Genomic DNA, 16,501 nt, shown 5'->3' with positions numbered 1-16,501 from the left:
GCCTAAGTGAGTAGACTGTTAGTACAGGTAAGAAATGTGCTAGTAGAGGAAATTTAAGAGTAATAAAAATGAGGAAGCAATAACCAGATGAGGTGTGGTATGTTACAAATTTATAGGAGAGTAAAATGACTAAGAAGTGTGCAGACTGAAAGCAGGTACCAACTTGACAGGTTGAAGTGGAGCATCGCTTTGGAGGGAATGGTCATTCACAGGTCACAGAGACTGGTATAGAAAGCAAGGTTGGGAACAGGTGGGAGAGTGACCAGGCACAATGACTCACTGGGGGAAGAGTAAGTGGTCTGAGACAAAGCTTGGAGGGGACTGTAGGATAGTCAAATGATGAGGAACTGGTTTTGAAATAAAGGAACCAATAGGAAGTTAAGTTACCATCCAAGCAAGGGTTTCTGATCTGAGTGCTTAAATGGAAAATTCTCCAGGGTGAAATCCTTTGTTAGGAATGGAAGAAGGAAATGATTTAGAAAGAAAAAACTTTGCGTTTCGGTGAGACAAGAATTCTAGGGTGAATTTTGGAGAATCAAAAGTTCTTCAAGGATAAATACTGACCAAATCAAGCTGTGAACCAGCAGATAATCACTTGACTGTTCCTTACATTTGGTTCTGATCATGGACCAAGCAAGAATGAACTTACTCATAGCAGGACAGAGTTTAACACTGCTAGCAGTAAAGATTTTTGAAGATTCATTGTTCGAAAGGCATAGTGACAGAGAAATCAATTTTTAATTCTCTGGTTCATTCCCCTGTATTCACAACAGCCAGATGTGGGCCCGGATGAAGCCAGGAGCAAGAGATTATTTTGGGTCCTTTGTGTGGGTGTCAGGGACACAGGTACTTGATCCATTGTTTGGTGACTCCCAAGGTCCAGTAGCAAAAAGCTGGATTGGAAGGGGAGCAGTCAGGTCTGAGTTCTGCTTTGTGCTTTCCCTGCGTTCAGGTGGTTTTACAGAGCGGTTGACCGATTACTATCCTCAGTTTTCTAACAAAGGCTGTTTATTTTCATGGATGCTTCAGGGAACCAAACAGTTGTTTTCAAAAGGTGAGAGAGAGAGATTAGGGGAGGAAAAAATGGCCAGGATGCTAGTTACCCATATTGTCTTTTTCAGATGTCATAAGCAGAGTTTACCAGAAGAACTTTCTTCCTGTCTAATTACAAAGCCTGAAGTACTGAGAACAAAACCAGATGTTGTCTGTAAAGCAGCATTGCTTTCTTCACAGTCCTCCCAGATTGGAACTGGAGATTTGAAAGGTCTGAGTGAGCCAAGTGGCAGCTGCAGCCAACCTAAGACAGACGCTGATCAGGAAAACAGATTGGAATTTGTTCCACCAGCGCTGACTGACCTTCCCAGGGAGTGTTTAACCACAAAGGCGTCTTCAAAGGCAGAACTGGAAATGGCCCATACTCCAGAACTGCAGAAGCACCCAGAACGTGCCCCTTCCACATCTAATGTCCTGGCCAGTAAGCTAGAAGTGAAAGCTGTTGTCAATAGTGATAGCCCTAAGAGCTGTGCAGAAAAACAAGCAGAACCTTCAGCTTGCCGGTCACAGAACTCAAAGGAATCTTCAACAAAAGTCGACAACAGCTGTTGTACAAGAAGCAACAATAAATTCCAGAATGGTGAGCATTTCTAAGTGTCTCTATTGATGGACAGTACAAGATGGTAGATGTTTGTATATGCACGTCTTTTTGAGAAAATAATGAAAATGACTTTGTAGGAAAAATTCACAAATGGACTCATGCCAACAGTTTTGTGTTCTGAATTGCGTGACTGCATCAGCATTTTAAAGCTGCAAGGCTTCCATTATATACAGTCACCTGGTGATTTTACTGGCTCCTATTAGATAATTCCTCATATTTGGTTGTAGGAAAATCTTTCTGGAACAAAATCTTAAAGGGATAATGGTAATGTTTTTGTAACATTTCAGGTTGGAATTGAGATGACACTTAGCTACACAGGTAGCTCAAATTGGAAATTAAAGCAAAGAAAGATACAGAATTGTGTAATCACTTCTGAAAGAAGATTGGTTAGCAACATTATGGATGTGGCTGAATCACTAGGCATATTTTTTTAAATTAGAATTTGTTTTTATTAATTTTCTTTAATTGATTACATTGCAGTATGTGACACAGTTTTATAGGCACTGGGATTCCCCCCCTCCCCAAGCCCTCCCCTCCCATGGTGGATTCCTCCACCTTGTTGCATGGCCACAGTTCAAATTCAGTTGAGATTCTTTCCTTGCAAGTATCTGCAAAGCATTGAGTCCAGCATCTTATTGTCCAGATAAGTTCAACGGTTTCTTGGGGAGACCATCTCTGGTCTGAAGGTAGAGCCGACAGAGTATCATCCCAAGCAATGAAAAGCCCCGACATTACATCAGCAACAATTTATAACGTAATGGAATTAGTTGACCTGGTATTGTGTGACCAGCATGTTAAAAGAGAGAGTGAGTAAAAAAGAGTGCAAGCTCTGAACCACATCCTGTGACTTCTACATTGACATTACACTTATTAGCTTATATACAACTGGGATCTATACACGTTAAAATGGCTATAGATTACTATTCAGCTGTCTCATGTCTATTTTAATTTTAGTATTTAGCAGGTTATAGCATTGAAACATGATTTTGCTGAGCCTGGCTGTTTTTCGGGTAGTCTAACTCTATAAATCTAACAAGACATATGTCAACAGTTTAGGTGAACAGTTTTAGGAGGGGTATGCGGAGAAATCTTCAATACCCTAGTGAGGGGTAACTAATCTTTGTGTCCCACCCAGTGAGTTATAAGTGCATCCCCGCTGACTGTTTCCTGTCTGATTCCAAGCCTTCCTTGTTTTCTATCTCTTCTAGATTGTTTATTTGTTTGTTTGTTTTGAGGGGTTTCTGGAGTGATCCTGATGGTCATTACGAGAGAGGGTGGTGACCCAAAGTCGGAACCAGGCAAGAACCAGAGAAAGCTCCTCTCCCTAGTCCCAAAGGAAGTTTATTGTTCTTCTGTTTCTGCAGACCGCTCAGTGCTCCTGGTTGTCGTTCCGATGACCTTGGATCATTGGATGGACTTCTTCCATCCCATGTGATAGATCCAAATGAGGGTGGGTGACCTCAGAGTTCTTGGCCTCCAAAGGCATTCCGGTTCCTGTGTTCTCCTTGGCAGTGCGGATGTAGACCTTGGTGCTCGTACTGATAGTCCTTGGTGAGGACCTGGGAGTCTTCAGGGTTGGGATACAAGTGAATCCCTAGGCCTATTCTCTTAACAGAAGATCCAGCGGCACCCGTGGTTTAAAAGTAAACAGTTCTTCTAGGGAATATGGTATGCTTAGGTCATTCCTAATCCAAAATCTGAAACTTTTTGAGTGCCATGATGCACAAGTTAAATTCCATAACTGACCTCAAGTTAGACAGGGGTGGTCTCCGTCAAAACACAGGTGCACTACAAATTCTGTACAAAAGACTTGAGTGTTATCCCCAAGATATCTTATTGTGCATGTGGAATATTCTAAATCTGGAACAGATATTGGAAGCACTTCTGGTCTGTTGCTAGTCAGAGAGTATATTCCAATGATAGTAGTTCCTGGAAGCTCATTACGAGAGTAAGACACTGCAAATGACTTCAGCGTGTCAAAAAATTCAGAGCTATTATAGCTTTTGATAATCACCAACTGTAGGGGGAAATCAGATTTAAGTTTTTTGCAAAAGATGATTCATTCATTTGTTTATTTAAAAGACTAGTCAAGAGAGGGGAGAGAGAAAGGTGAGGTCTTCCATTTGGTGGTTGCTCTCCAAATGGCTGCAGTAGCCATTTCCGGGCCATGCTGAAGCCAGGAATTTGGAACTCTTCTTTTGGTCTCAGCTGTGTAGCAGGGTCCCAAGCACTTTGAGTCATTGAGTCATTTGCCTTCCCAGGTGCATTAGCAGGAAGCTGGATGGGAAGCAGAGTAGCTGGTTGTGAAAACAGGCACTGATTGGAAATGTCGAAGTCCCAAGTGGCAGTTTATCTTGATTCCACAATACAGGCTCCAGCTTCAAGTTTTTAAAAAAAATTTTTTTTTTGTTTCGATTTGGAACAGTAGCCAGTATATATCCACTGTAGCCTTAAAAAAAAAAAAGAAAGAAAAACTCACAAACTTGTGAAAGAAAGATGGATGAATTTGACTTGTGAATCTTACTGTATTTGGGGAAATATAAAAACTTTTTTTTTTTGCCTATAGATTCTTCTAACTCAGCTTTTTCATTCTTGAAGCTTAATACATCCATTAATATCCATGTTAAGTTACATAAAATCAACTTCATAAGATTTTACTGTTCTCAGGAGTTATCTGATTCTCAAACGAAAGTGAATATTCATCACCATATCCTTGTTCTGTTTCTTTACTCTTTTTGAGTCATCAGCACACACACTCAGCTAGTTTTGAAACATTTTGGGGCAGGATCAGAAATTGTCGTTCATACAGGTGCACAGGTGTGTTACGGAGTCAGCTTTTCTCACTTAAGATGTGCAGCTGTTGCCCTATTTACTCTGATTCTAACAGAAAGTGGCTCACTGATCTGGGCCTTTGGCCGAGGTGTGACAGCTCAGAGCCTACCTGCGTTTCTGAGCTGTGTCCACTATGCTGCTTGTGGGTGAGAAAGGTCTGCACGGAAACTGCCACCTGACGCATCCTTGCAGCTCAGAGGCAGGATGACCTCAATGTCCTGGTCCTGCTCCTCATGGAGAGGCTCATTGGTGTGCTCGGCTGTCACTCTGCTCTCTAAAATTCTGGGTTTAGACAAATCACCTCAGTTATTTCGGGGGCTTCCCTCTTTTCAGCCAGGGCAAAACAGATGAAGTGACCTTTGGATTGTCCACCTGCAATCTGTGGCAGCCTGGTCCAGTGGAAAGCAGGATGTCTTTCATGATCTGAGTAATGCATCCTTGAACTACTAATCTGTTTTAATTTCTCTCCTTTCCTACTTACCTTCTTTCCCTATAACTGAATAAGAATGTTTGAGGGAGCAAAGGCTGACAGCATCGTTTAGCATTTTACAATGTGCTCTGGTCCTGCTTTCAAAGAGGGCTAAGAGCAGATCATCTCTGGTAATTACTGAAGATGCTTATTTTATTTAAACATCTTCGGGATCCTTTATCCAACACTGGCCTTTCCCACCTGTTTCTTGGCCAGTTCCGCAAAAGTTTTTGTTTTTATATTTTGTTTGCCTAAGAACTTGCTTCCCTCATCTCATCATCTTGACGCTGAGAAAAAGGTATTGTTTCTTAAAAAATGTTCCTAGAATTTTTGACTTGTGAATAGATTTTTTTCTGTTATTTGGACTGACAGAAGATGTTCTTCTGCTCGATCTCTGCTTTCTCTTCTTTAGAAGTCATGTAAACATTTCAGGTTCTGCCCGTTACAACTGGAAACCGAATTCCCTTAAAATGGCCATCTTGTCTCTCACCAGTGCTCCTAACCCTGCCTGGGCCTTATGTGTTAATGGAAGTGAAGAGGCATTGAGTCAAGTGACATTCCTTATTATAAGCATGTTAGAAAGTAGTGTCACAGGCCAAGGGCTATGTGGGAAAGCTGTTTAGTTTTTAATATATTGGGAATAGCCAGCTTTTCTGTAGTTCTTTTCTATAAAATGCTGCTTAAATCTTTACTGAGTGTGGAAAATGACAACCGGCATCTACCACGTTAGGCTGTTGCATGAGAAACAGATATGTGCTGTGCTAAGATTGCAATAAGTTTGTGTGTGGGTATCTTGAGAAAAACACTTCCTAAAAAATATCATTTTATAAAGAAATGGAGCCCTTCAGTTCTAACAGTTTTCTGTCTGTTGAGCCATTTTTAAACACTTCACGAACAATCAAGAATTGAGAAATGGGATTATCTTATGGTGAAAAGGACTTTTTGAATAGCATTCAGTCAAATATTGGTGCTGTACAAAACACTTGTGGTCTTATTATCTTGACTTTTTGTTTTTTTGTAGTCCCGTCCCGGAAGTCAGTTTTGACAGACCCGGCTAAACTCCGGAAGCTGCAGCAGAGTGGGGAGGCCTTCGTCCAGGATGATTCCTGCGTTAACATCATCGCACAGCTGCCCAAGTGCCGTGAGTGTCGCCTGGACAGTCTCCGCAAGGACAAGGAACCACCCAAAGACTCCCCTGTGTTTTGTCGCTTCTTCCACTTCAGGAGGTGAGGTGTTTGATGAAAAACTGAGGTACTTGGGCTCCACGATATATTTGTTACTCTTGTGTTTTATGATTTCTTTAAAAAAAGTTTTTTAATTTATATTGAAAATGTTTAGACAATGCAAACTTCCATTTCTAAAAGTAGGTCATTATAAAACAAGTTCTACAAAATGCTGAAGGTTCTGAGAAACCACTTTGAAGTAAGTTTTTAGTACATCTTAGGTGTCTGTGTGGCCATTACATAGATTTGGGCGTATCTGGTTGGTGTATTGCAGATAATGTTTTGATCATTCCTGCAGTTGGAATCTCTTGATCATAGTAACCCTTACTTCTGCAAGCAGCTGGGAATTTCTATGTATATCATCATGCTATCGCACTAGTGTTGAATGAGATGGTAATTTATCTCACTTTGGTGATGTTGAGGTTAATTTTCAATTATTGTCACTGGAAGTAATGTAGAAATAGGTATCTCCTTATCAGAAGGTGTGTGTGACTTTGATACACATGTTCTCCAGGCACTTTTGATGGAGCAAGTGTGTCTACCTATGCTGGCAGAGAAGGGTGTGTCTTTTTAAAAAATTGTTTCCTATTTTAGACAAATCTTTGTATTTTATTCCCCACCCTTTAAAAAAAAAAAAATTTGTTTTATTTGAAAGTTGGCATTAAGAGAAGGGGATGGAGAGAAATCTTCCATCTACTGATTCACACCCCAAATGGCCACAATAACCAGAGCTGGGCTGACCTGAAGTTGGGAGCCAGGAGCTGCTCCCAGATGGCCATCCTCCACTGCTTTCCCAGGCCATTAGTGGGGAGCTAGAGGGGAAGTGGAATAGCCTGGCACTCGAACTCGTGCCAATGAGAAGAATTACTCATTTATTTGAGTTATCCACTGGTTAACTCCCCAAATGGATATAATGGATTTTCCATTGGTTCACTCTTCAAATGTGTATACTGGTCACAATTCGGCCAAGCTGAAGCCAGGAGTCTGGAGCTTCATTTGTATCTCCTGAGTGATTGCAAGGGCCTGAGTATTTGGACCATCCTCTGGCTTCTAGGTGCATTATTAGCAGGGAACTGGATAGGAAGTCAAGCATATGGGATTGGACTGGCATCCATGTAGAAAGCCAGCTCTGTAGGCGGCAACTTAACATACTATATCCTATCTTGTTAAGCTCTTCCATCCTGTGTGAATAAGAAAAGGGCAACCTTAGCTTCAGTTTTCTTGAGATGTAAGTGAACAGTGTTGTGCAGAAAGGATGAACAGAAATATTGCACTTTCTCAGAAACCCAGATACATGCAAGTTCAGCTAGCTCTGATACTAAGTGGAAGTACTGACTTTAATTTCTTCCTGCTCTTCTCCACTCCTTAACTTCTAAATTAAAATCTAAACAAAATGTGATTTTAGTTATTGAGACTGCCAAGAAGTTGAATTAAATGCATGGATAATTTAACCATTCATTATGTCTGTGCTGATAACATTCAGATTCAGGCTTACTTAATGAAATAGTTTTTCAGATACATGGTGGCTTCCTTCACCAATTCATTCCTAAAGAAATCAGAAACACATAGTAAAATGTATGAGTGGCATGTATAGTGTGATGGATGCGTTTGCTCCTGTGTTTTCTGAATAACACCTGATCCTTAATAGAAGTTGGTTCTATTCTCCCTCCTCTTGAGAAGTATTTTGTAACAGCTGTGATAAACTGCGTGTGCATTTGAGAAATCACACAATGGTGATGCTTGTGTAGATCTTCTTGTTCTGTTGCAGACCTGACTTCATGTCTCTGTGTGACAGGTGTCCCTAGATTGGGGGAGTGGTTGATTGATTCAAGTTGCAAAGGCATTTCAGGGAGGGGACAATTTTAATAGGTTTGTTTTGCTTGAAAGGGAGCATCAGTAAGAGAGGGAGAATCAGTAAGAGAGGGAGAAAGGGGGCCCAGTGCAATAGGGTAGTGGTTAAAGTCCTCGCCTTGAACGTGCTGGGATCCCATATGGTCACTGATTCTAATCCCCATGGTCCCACTTCCCATCCAGCCTCTTGCTTGTGGCCCGGGAAAGCAGTCGAGGATGGCCCAAAGCCTTGGAACCATGCACCTGCGTTGGAGACTCAGAGGAAGCTCCTGGCTTTGGATTGGCTCAGCTCCAACCATTGTGCTCACTTGGGGAGTGAACCATCAGACGGATGATCTTCCTCTCTGTCTCTCCTCCTCTCTGTATATCTGCCTTTGTAATAAAAATAAATAAATCTTTTAAAAAAGAGAGAGAAGAAGGGAGCCAGAGAGCGACACCTGATGCACTAGTTTACTCCCCCATATATGTGCACCCAGGGCTTTGCCAAACTCAGGCCAGGAGCCAGGAACTCGCTCTGGGTCTCCCACATAAGTCAGGGGTCATTGTCCACATTAGCTAGAAGGTGGATTTGAAAGCCAAGCAGCTGGGGCTCTGATATCTGAACTTTGGTATTGGATGCTGGTCACAGATGTTACATTGATGAGCTTGGGCCTAGTGCAATAGCCCAGTGGCTAAAGTCCTTTCCTTGCATGCACCAAGATTCTATATGGGTGCTGGTTCTAATCCCGGCAGCTCCACTTCCCACCCAGCTCCCTGCTTGTGGCCTGGGAAAGCAGTAGAGGACAGCCCAAAGCCTTGGGACCCTGCACCCACATGGGATACCCAGAAGAAGCTCTTAGCTCCTGGCTTCAGATCAGCTCAGCTTTGGCTGCTGTGGCCAGATATCTCTGTATATCTGACTTCCCAATAAAAATAAAATGAATCTTTGATAAAAAGAGATTCCATCACTAGCTCATTACCCAAATGGCCATAGTGGCCAGAACAGGCCAATGTGAGCAGCTTTATCAGGGTTTCCTATATGTGTAGCAGGGGCCCAAACACTTAGGTCAGCTTTTGCTGCTTTGGGATTAGAAGTGGAACAGCTGGGACATGAACCAGTGCCCATAGGTGATGCCGGTGTCACAGGCTGCAATATGTTGTTCTACAATGTGAATATCTGGTTGGTTGTTCTACAAGGAAGGTCTTTTTTTGTATAGCATAAGCTGGTCTAGGAGAAACTCGAATGAACTTTTTGGTAAAAGAATACTGTAAGGTAGTTGTTCCCTGCTATTTAAGAGTCAAGTTTGAGACTTTCAGGAGTTTGAGACTCATCAGGCTTGTTCCTCACTAAACTCTGCAGGTGAAACCCAGAGAGGGAGGAAGGTCAGAGTGCTCTGTGCTGGCCCTTTCGAATGTTGCCATTCACCCACACACTCAGTTCCCCAGGGATCACATACACTTTCAGGCATATGTGCTGCCAGAGCCGTCGGGGTGCCATTACCTCCCCTTTGAAACCCACTGTCATATTTGTTGGCCTTGTTATGCTAATTTCGCTCTCAAACATTTGCATCTCTCCTGTGGACTGCTATAAGTAACTGCAATGTCTGGTCCGCAGCTCTGGGTCTGTCCTTTCAGTTCTGTTCTGGACAGATACTTGCTCTGAGTGACGCCACGCACCTTCAGTCTCAGGAAGTTTCTAAAGCCTCTGTGCCAGAGGAAGAAATTAAGGGCCTTGGGAAGTGGTTGCAGGCTTTTGGCCACTCACCCCAACTTACTTCCTCAACTTACCTGTGTACAAACCCTTTGTTCTGATCTAACCAATCTGCTATCACTCAAGTCTTCTGTATTTTTCTTGCTTTTGTATGAAATACTGTCTTCTGGATAGAAACTTCTCTTAGCCAGTATCCCTTGCATGGTAAGCCCAGTTGCTGTCTGTACCATGAAGTCATGGTACAGATCCCTGCTCTGTACTTCCTCCAGCCCTCCTGTAAGACTGTAAGAGTCCTTCACTGTGTGTTATATGTTTTCAACTAGAAATATTTAATATAGTGATTTAAAATTTCAAAAGTGTTACATAACTTAGTAGAGAGCTCACGTGTTCTCCAGTATGGAGTACAGATGCAAAGGCAGTGTTCTCGCCTATCCTGTCGCTTCCTCTGATTTCAGGAGCCCAAGCCAGAGTGTACACCCCAGTTCCTGTGGGGTGCAGCACACTGTCCCACAGAGCAGCACAGCCACTACTTGGTGACTGTCTAGGGTTGCCCTCTCCTTGTGGAGCTTTGTGTTTAAAGCAGAGTCCTGTTCAGACCTGATTAGCTGAGTTCTCGCCTGCTTGTTACCAGCTTGCCACTGTGGTAACCTGTGGTTTTCCTTGCTCTTCACTCCCAAGTCTGACAGGTTGAACGACTGTCTGGGAGGCAGTGTGGTTGTTTCTTGGTTTGATTACAAAGTGGCGGCATCTCTTTTTTATGCAGAGGTGGGGAGGATCTTTTTTTGTTGACATTGGGAAATAATTGACAATAGCCATGGAGATTGTAGAAAACTGGAAAGGGTTTTATTAAAGTAGTAATTACAGGTCATAAACCAATTTTGTTGAAAACAAACATACTTACCCATTTTTTACCCTCATTTCTAGGTTACAATTCAACAAACATGGTGTGTTGAGAGTGGAAGGCTTCTTAACACCAAACAAGTATGACACGGAAGCAATTGGCTTGTGGTTACCTTTGACCAAAAATGTTGTGGGGACTGATTTGGACACAGCCAAGTACATCCTGGCCAACATTGGAGACCACTTCTGTCAAATGGTGATTTCTGAAAAGGAAGCTATGTCAACCATTGAGCCACACAGTAAGAGCATCTCTTAGTGGGTAGGATTTTTGAGTCCAAATTGACTTTTGTTCCTAAGTGACACCTAAATCCCAATTGTCTGGGTTTCATTTTCGCCAGTTCAGATGATTTTGACATAATGAGACACTGTAAGTTTAATCAGGATCAGTCATCTGTCTGTGGAGCTTTTGGGGCGGGCGGGGGGGGGGGTGGGTGGAGAGGGTTATCAAGGAAGTGGAGCTTCTTTTTGTTAGGAAAGATAAGGCTGAGGCTCATTAGTGATGCTTATTTGTCACACAGGAATGGCCAAAGACAAAGGCTCTTAGAAAGACATTTCAGAGAAGTCAGAATCTTCCTTCTGAGGCAGAAGCAGGGCCCCAGGTTTGCGAGTGAAATAAACTCTGGTGGGACTGATGCTGTTAGCACCAAGATTTGAAGGTGTGTGTGTATGTCCTCTACTCTTCGGGAGCAGTCTCACTCCATCCAGCTGCCCTCTAAGCCAAGGCACCAGCATGGGTGCCACACTAGGACTGCACTCCATCATGACATCACATTCCAAAATGGTTAAAAGTTAAAAGTGTTGTCAATCTTTTCAGACTTGACTTAAATATGCTTGAAATCAAGTGTCCTTACCAATTGTAAGAATTTTGGTTTCGGCTCTCGGAAGCCAGCTTCACAGTATTATTGGATAGTGTGGATGCTGTTCCATCTCATTCCAAAGAATAGGTACTGAGGTGTTCCCCGCAGCAGGAGGCAGAGCTGGGTGGAGGAAAGGCAGTTGTGATGTTCTCGGGCAACCAGAGCCATGCTGAAGGAGCAGTTTTGGAATTTTTCTTTTTGGTGCAGGTAGCAGAGGCTTAAGAATCTGGTTAAGCTTTTTCCTCCTGCAGTCTAATTGGGACAAGTGATACTGATTTTCCGTTTTTAGCAGGACAAAAAATTTCCTTACTGAACACATTAAAGTAAGTGCGATGTGAAGAATTCACAAGTAGCAGGTCTGGTGATGGTACACGAATGACCATGACATAAACTAACTTTATGAAAAACATCAGTTGGCTTCAGCAGGGTGTTATAGTAGGGGATTTCTTTGTTCTTTGCTACAGGTGAGTCATGTGAAAGATGTATTTGTTCTCCATACACAAAAAGGCACATAGTGATCTTTTGGGAATATAATCAAATTCTCTCCTCCTTGAAGATCTGTTATTAACCTTTGCTCTTTGCCACATTGAGTGGTCAGTTTGTGCTTCGTGGTGAGCAGGGCAGACGGGAGGGAAGGGTGCCGTGAGTGATGCTGTGTGTGCAGTGCAGCATTCCTCACGGGGCTTTTCTCTGGACAAGAGATCAGCATGCAGATCTCAGCCATTCTCCTTTGACTCAGAAGCAGTCACTGAATAGGTTAAGAAGTAAGAACCCAAATGACCAAGGTGAAGTTGCTAAAGTCTGATGTGTAAAAAGAAAAGTACCTCAACCACAGACTAGATTACAGAAAGGAGAACTCGTCAAAGAACAAGAATGTAGCAGGATTGGTCCAGTGCTGAGGAGAGAGACTGACTGCCAGAGGAATTCTGGTCAGCAGATGTTGGGTTCGTCCGTGACCTGCAAGTGTGTCTCCTCTTTTTGCTCTTTCTCTGGGAGGTTTCTACTACTTGGAGAGGGCATTGGGTTGGATATTTCTTCATGCCAGGGTAGGCAGTCCAGGGGTCTGCCTAGCCCCTGGCAGGCTTCTCTCTCCAAGGGGCAGATATTGGCCATTAGAACAATTCTTGGATTCTTGGAGTCCTGGATTATGCCCGAGGATGTCTGGTTAGTGTGCCTACGTCACCCTGCCCTGTTGCAGAAAGCCTTCAGATTCTCTGAGGGACTCGTGAACCAACAGGTCAAGAGCCATCTGTATCTGAGCTGCAACTTACACAGCTATTGTTGTACATCTGAGCAGGGATTCTCTGCTCAAGCAGAGTTTCATTTCCTATAAGGGGGTAAAACCGCCTGAGCATACACAGAATGAGGAGGCCCAACTATAAAGTACAAATGCTAGTTGGTGGGATTACTGAAAGGGAGAAGGAGAACTGCCTGCAGGAGACCCACTCGTGAGGAAGGCCTAGCAGGGAGGAATGGCAGCTCCCCCATCCCGTGTCCCTCATGGCTGACTTCTGGAAGCCTTCTCCCCACGACTAAATGACCTGTTTGTTTTTGCAGGACAGGTTGCCTGGAAACGAGCTGTCAAAGGTGTGCGAGAGATGTGTGATGTGTGTGATACCACCATCTTCAATCTGCACTGGGTGTGTCCTCGGTGTGGGTTCGGAGTGTGTGTGGATTGCTACCGGATGAAAAAGAAGAACTGCCAACAGAGTGAGAACCGATTTGATTCTTCTGCCCAAACACACTTGGCTGCTTAGTGGCCAGCTTGTGGGGTCCACGGGGCTGAGGGTCTTGAAGGACAGGTCCTACAAAGTCCTTCTTCACAGGTGCTGCTTATAAGACCTTCTCCTGGTTAAGATGTGTGAAGAGTCAGATACATGAACCGGAGAACTTAATGCCCACCCAGATCATTCCTGGAAAAGGTATTCCACATGGCTAATGCTCTCCTTTCTCCTTGCGCTGGTCAAGGCAGAGGGGCTGGGTTTTACTCTGTAGTGTGAGTGCTCGCCTTGCTTCAGTGCAGGCTGTCAGTTACCCACAGTGCCTTCAGTGACGCTGCCAGTGCCTTTTGGTCAAGGCCTTAAGGCTGTTCTGTGCCTTTGGGGAGGCAGTGTGCAGGGTGGGAAGGCGGGGCTGCTGTGCGGCCTCCCTCGGCAGTCTGTGATGTGGATGTTCAAAGGGCCTGATACCCTTGTTCAGATGTGTGCCTTTGTGTCCCCCCCCCTTTTTTTTTTTAGCCCTCTATGATGTTGGAGACATTGTTCATTCTGTAAGAGCAAAATGGGGAATAAAGGCAAATTGTCCCTGTTCAAACAGGCAATTCAAACTCTTTTCAAAGCCAGCCTCAAAGGAAGACATAAAACAGGTATTGCTGCTTATGCTAGATTCACCCATCCTTGTGCTTGTTGTCTGTTTTGTAAATAACCCAGGGATTCCTACAGTGCATTTGAAAGGAGCTTGGGCACAGCTGCTTCATGCTACAGTTCAGAGAGCCACTCCCACAGTTCCCTTTTGTGGATCTCTTCCATGGCCTCTTTTGGTACTAAAGATGGTCTATTTTTCTTCCTTGAAAAAACAAAAATCTCTTTTATAGTCTGATATTTTGCTGTTGAGTTTTACATTATTTTTTTTTAAACTCATGTTTTACGGCAAAATAATCGGCTGAGCTTTAAAATATTTTAAATTACTGAATGTATTTATCTATATGTAAATTATTTAAAGGAAATGACAATGAAATGAAGCTTTTGTTATCTTTGTCCCAGGCCTCTTGTGGCATCCATCTCATTCCTGTGTCACATCTGTCCCTGTCTGTGTGTGTATATGTCTCACCCTGGTAGTCATGAGCCCACATTTGTTGTTAGTAATCAGAGATTTTTTTACTTTTTTTTTTTTAATTAATTACATTGCATTATGTGACAGTTTTGTAGGTAGGTTTTTACATTTTCATAAAGCATTGCCATTGAAGCAGCACGGGGGCAGCAGATGTTTTTCCAGTCAGAACTGAAGTAAGCTGTCCTGATACCTGGCGGCACAGAATTACATCACTGCTGCAGGCAGGCCTGGACCAACAAGCATTTGATACACTTGCCCCATATTCTCACATACGTATAAACTCGCCAGCCAGTCTTCAAGGCAGGTTTTTGGCTTTTTTACAGTGTTTACCTACTTATTTGAAAGAAAGCAAATTGACAGAAATCTTCCATGCACTGGTTCACTTTGCTTAGCCAGGAGCCAGGAATTCCATCAGTCTCCCACTTGCAGGACTCAAGTAGTTAAGCCATCACCTGCCCGCACACCACCTCCCAGGATGCACTCCGACAATGGGATGTGGGTGCGCTAAGCAGTAGTTTAATTTGTTTGACAGTGCCTGCTCCTGCAGCATTAAAAATATATACATGTAACAGAAATGCCTGAGCTTTCTGAGTTTTTTTTTTTCTTTTCAGTATATGATTGAGTTCTTTTAAGAGCTCCTCCTCTTTCTTAATGCTAACTGAAAAGCATTTTCCCCTTTTTTGTGTTCTGGTCCCTTCTGGAGGCATAGCTTTCTCTGTCCTTTTCCACCCTCATCCATTCATTCATTCATTCATTCATTCTGGATTCTGGGGTGAGTTCATCAGGGAGACAGGAACAAACTGGGCCGTTTTTAAAGCAGCACAGTACGGGGAGAGCTAGGGATGTGTGTAAAGCATGAGGCTGATGATGAAGAGGTAGCAGAAAAAGGTCTTGTTTAAATTGTCATTGTGTTTCAGGTTTTCATTAGTGATCCTTAGAAGTTAAAGTGAAAATCTTTCCTGCCTGGTAGTTCTGCCCTGTTGCTGCAGGATGATGCCAGCTGTGGTGGCATCCTGGGCTGTGTGTCAGGTGGCTTTATTTGGAATATTTCCCTCATGCTGTGGGCTGTTAGAGAAGGTATGGAAAGGAAATGTCATTCTGCAGCTGAAGTCAATGTCCCTTTGGTCTTCACACAGCCGCCCCCAGCTGGAGAAAAGCCGGCCGTGGGCGCCACGCTCCAGCAGAGCTCCCCGGTGCAGGAGCCAGCCGCCTTGGGGGCAGAAGCCGCCTCCAAGCCAGCAGGCAGTGGCAAGGCCACCTGTCCAGCCAGCCCATCTCCTTTAAACTGGTTGGCAGACCTGACCAGTGGCAACGTCAACAAGGAGAACAAGGGTGAGTATTATCCCTGCTTTGCTGTCTGTTCCTATGTGCTGTGGTCCACACAGGAGGGCTGAGCAGCCGTGGTTTGAGGCTCATGTAAAAGGAGTAAGTCGCAGTCCTGTCCCTGTCTCTATTCCATTTGGAAGAAGGGCCTCTGATCCGCATGGAAATCTGAAGAGAGAGCATTTCAAGCGTAATACCCTGTTGGTTTTTAAGAGTTGAGTGATAAAGCAAAAAAAAAAAAAAGTCTTGTGCAGTGAAAGTGGCTCCTTTAATCATTGTGGAACCTGCGCAAGTAAAAGTGGTTTTAAAATGCAGTGCCGAAGATGGTTTTTGGTGCCTGTGGAACACTGGGAAAGGCAGAGACTGGCAAGAACAGAGTGGGGCCAAGCTGGGACTCTATAGAACTAAGTCCACACCTTTCAGCCGTGTCCAAACCAGATTGTGCCAGTTTAGTTTTGTTCTTGCAATTACCTTGCAATGCTAATACTAACAGTATCGCCATAGAGAAATGTTATTGTTGGAAGAATTGTGCTTCCTAGTTCTGTTACAAGAGGAAAATAGGTGAGTTTTTTTCATGTAAAGATACTAAGCAAAATTTTAATGAATCAAATTTGATACCACTAATAAATATCTTGCATAGTATTACCAAGCAAGTTTTTCTAGAAATAGAGATAATGTATAGAGTTGTATAATATTAAAGGAAAAAATGTTAATATTTATTTTGAAAGTATCCTCTGTAAGAGAGAAAGAAAGGAAAATCTTCTTATTTCAGACGACTGCAATAGCCAGGCTGGGCGAGGCCCAAACCAGGAACCAGGATTCCTCTGGGTTTTCACAGGGATGGCAAGGGCCTAGGCACTTGGGTCATCT

At 43.3% G+C, this 16,501-nt stretch overlaps 1 protein-coding gene across 1 annotated transcript in view; it reads left to right on the top strand.

Moving 5' to 3' along the window:
• KDM3A (lysine demethylase 3A) overlaps positions 1 to 16,501 on the top strand; it is a 53,962-nt gene that overhangs the window by 24,452 nt on the left and 13,009 nt on the right. The window contains exons 10-16 of the mRNA XM_040993577.1: positions 1,122 to 1,633; positions 5,977 to 6,181; positions 10,644 to 10,858; positions 13,034 to 13,186; positions 13,303 to 13,398; positions 13,714 to 13,841; positions 15,445 to 15,640. Of these exons, the coding sequence (XP_040849511.1) occupies positions 1,122 to 1,633; positions 5,977 to 6,181; positions 10,644 to 10,858; positions 13,034 to 13,186; positions 13,303 to 13,398; positions 13,714 to 13,841; positions 15,445 to 15,640 (1,505 nt within the window). The remainder of the gene's footprint in view (positions 1 to 1,121; positions 1,634 to 5,976; positions 6,182 to 10,643; positions 10,859 to 13,033; positions 13,187 to 13,302; positions 13,399 to 13,713; positions 13,842 to 15,444; positions 15,641 to 16,501) is intronic.

This window comes from Ochotona curzoniae, unplaced genomic scaffold, assembly GCF_017591425.1.
Source record: "Ochotona curzoniae isolate NIBS_2020 unplaced genomic scaffold, NIBS_Ocur_1.0 contig_883, whole genome shotgun sequence".
Taxonomy (NCBI): domain Eukaryota; kingdom Metazoa; phylum Chordata; class Mammalia; order Lagomorpha; family Ochotonidae; genus Ochotona; species Ochotona curzoniae.
The sequence above is the reverse complement of the archived record's forward strand: the minus strand, read 5'-3'. Positions and strand labels throughout refer to the sequence as shown.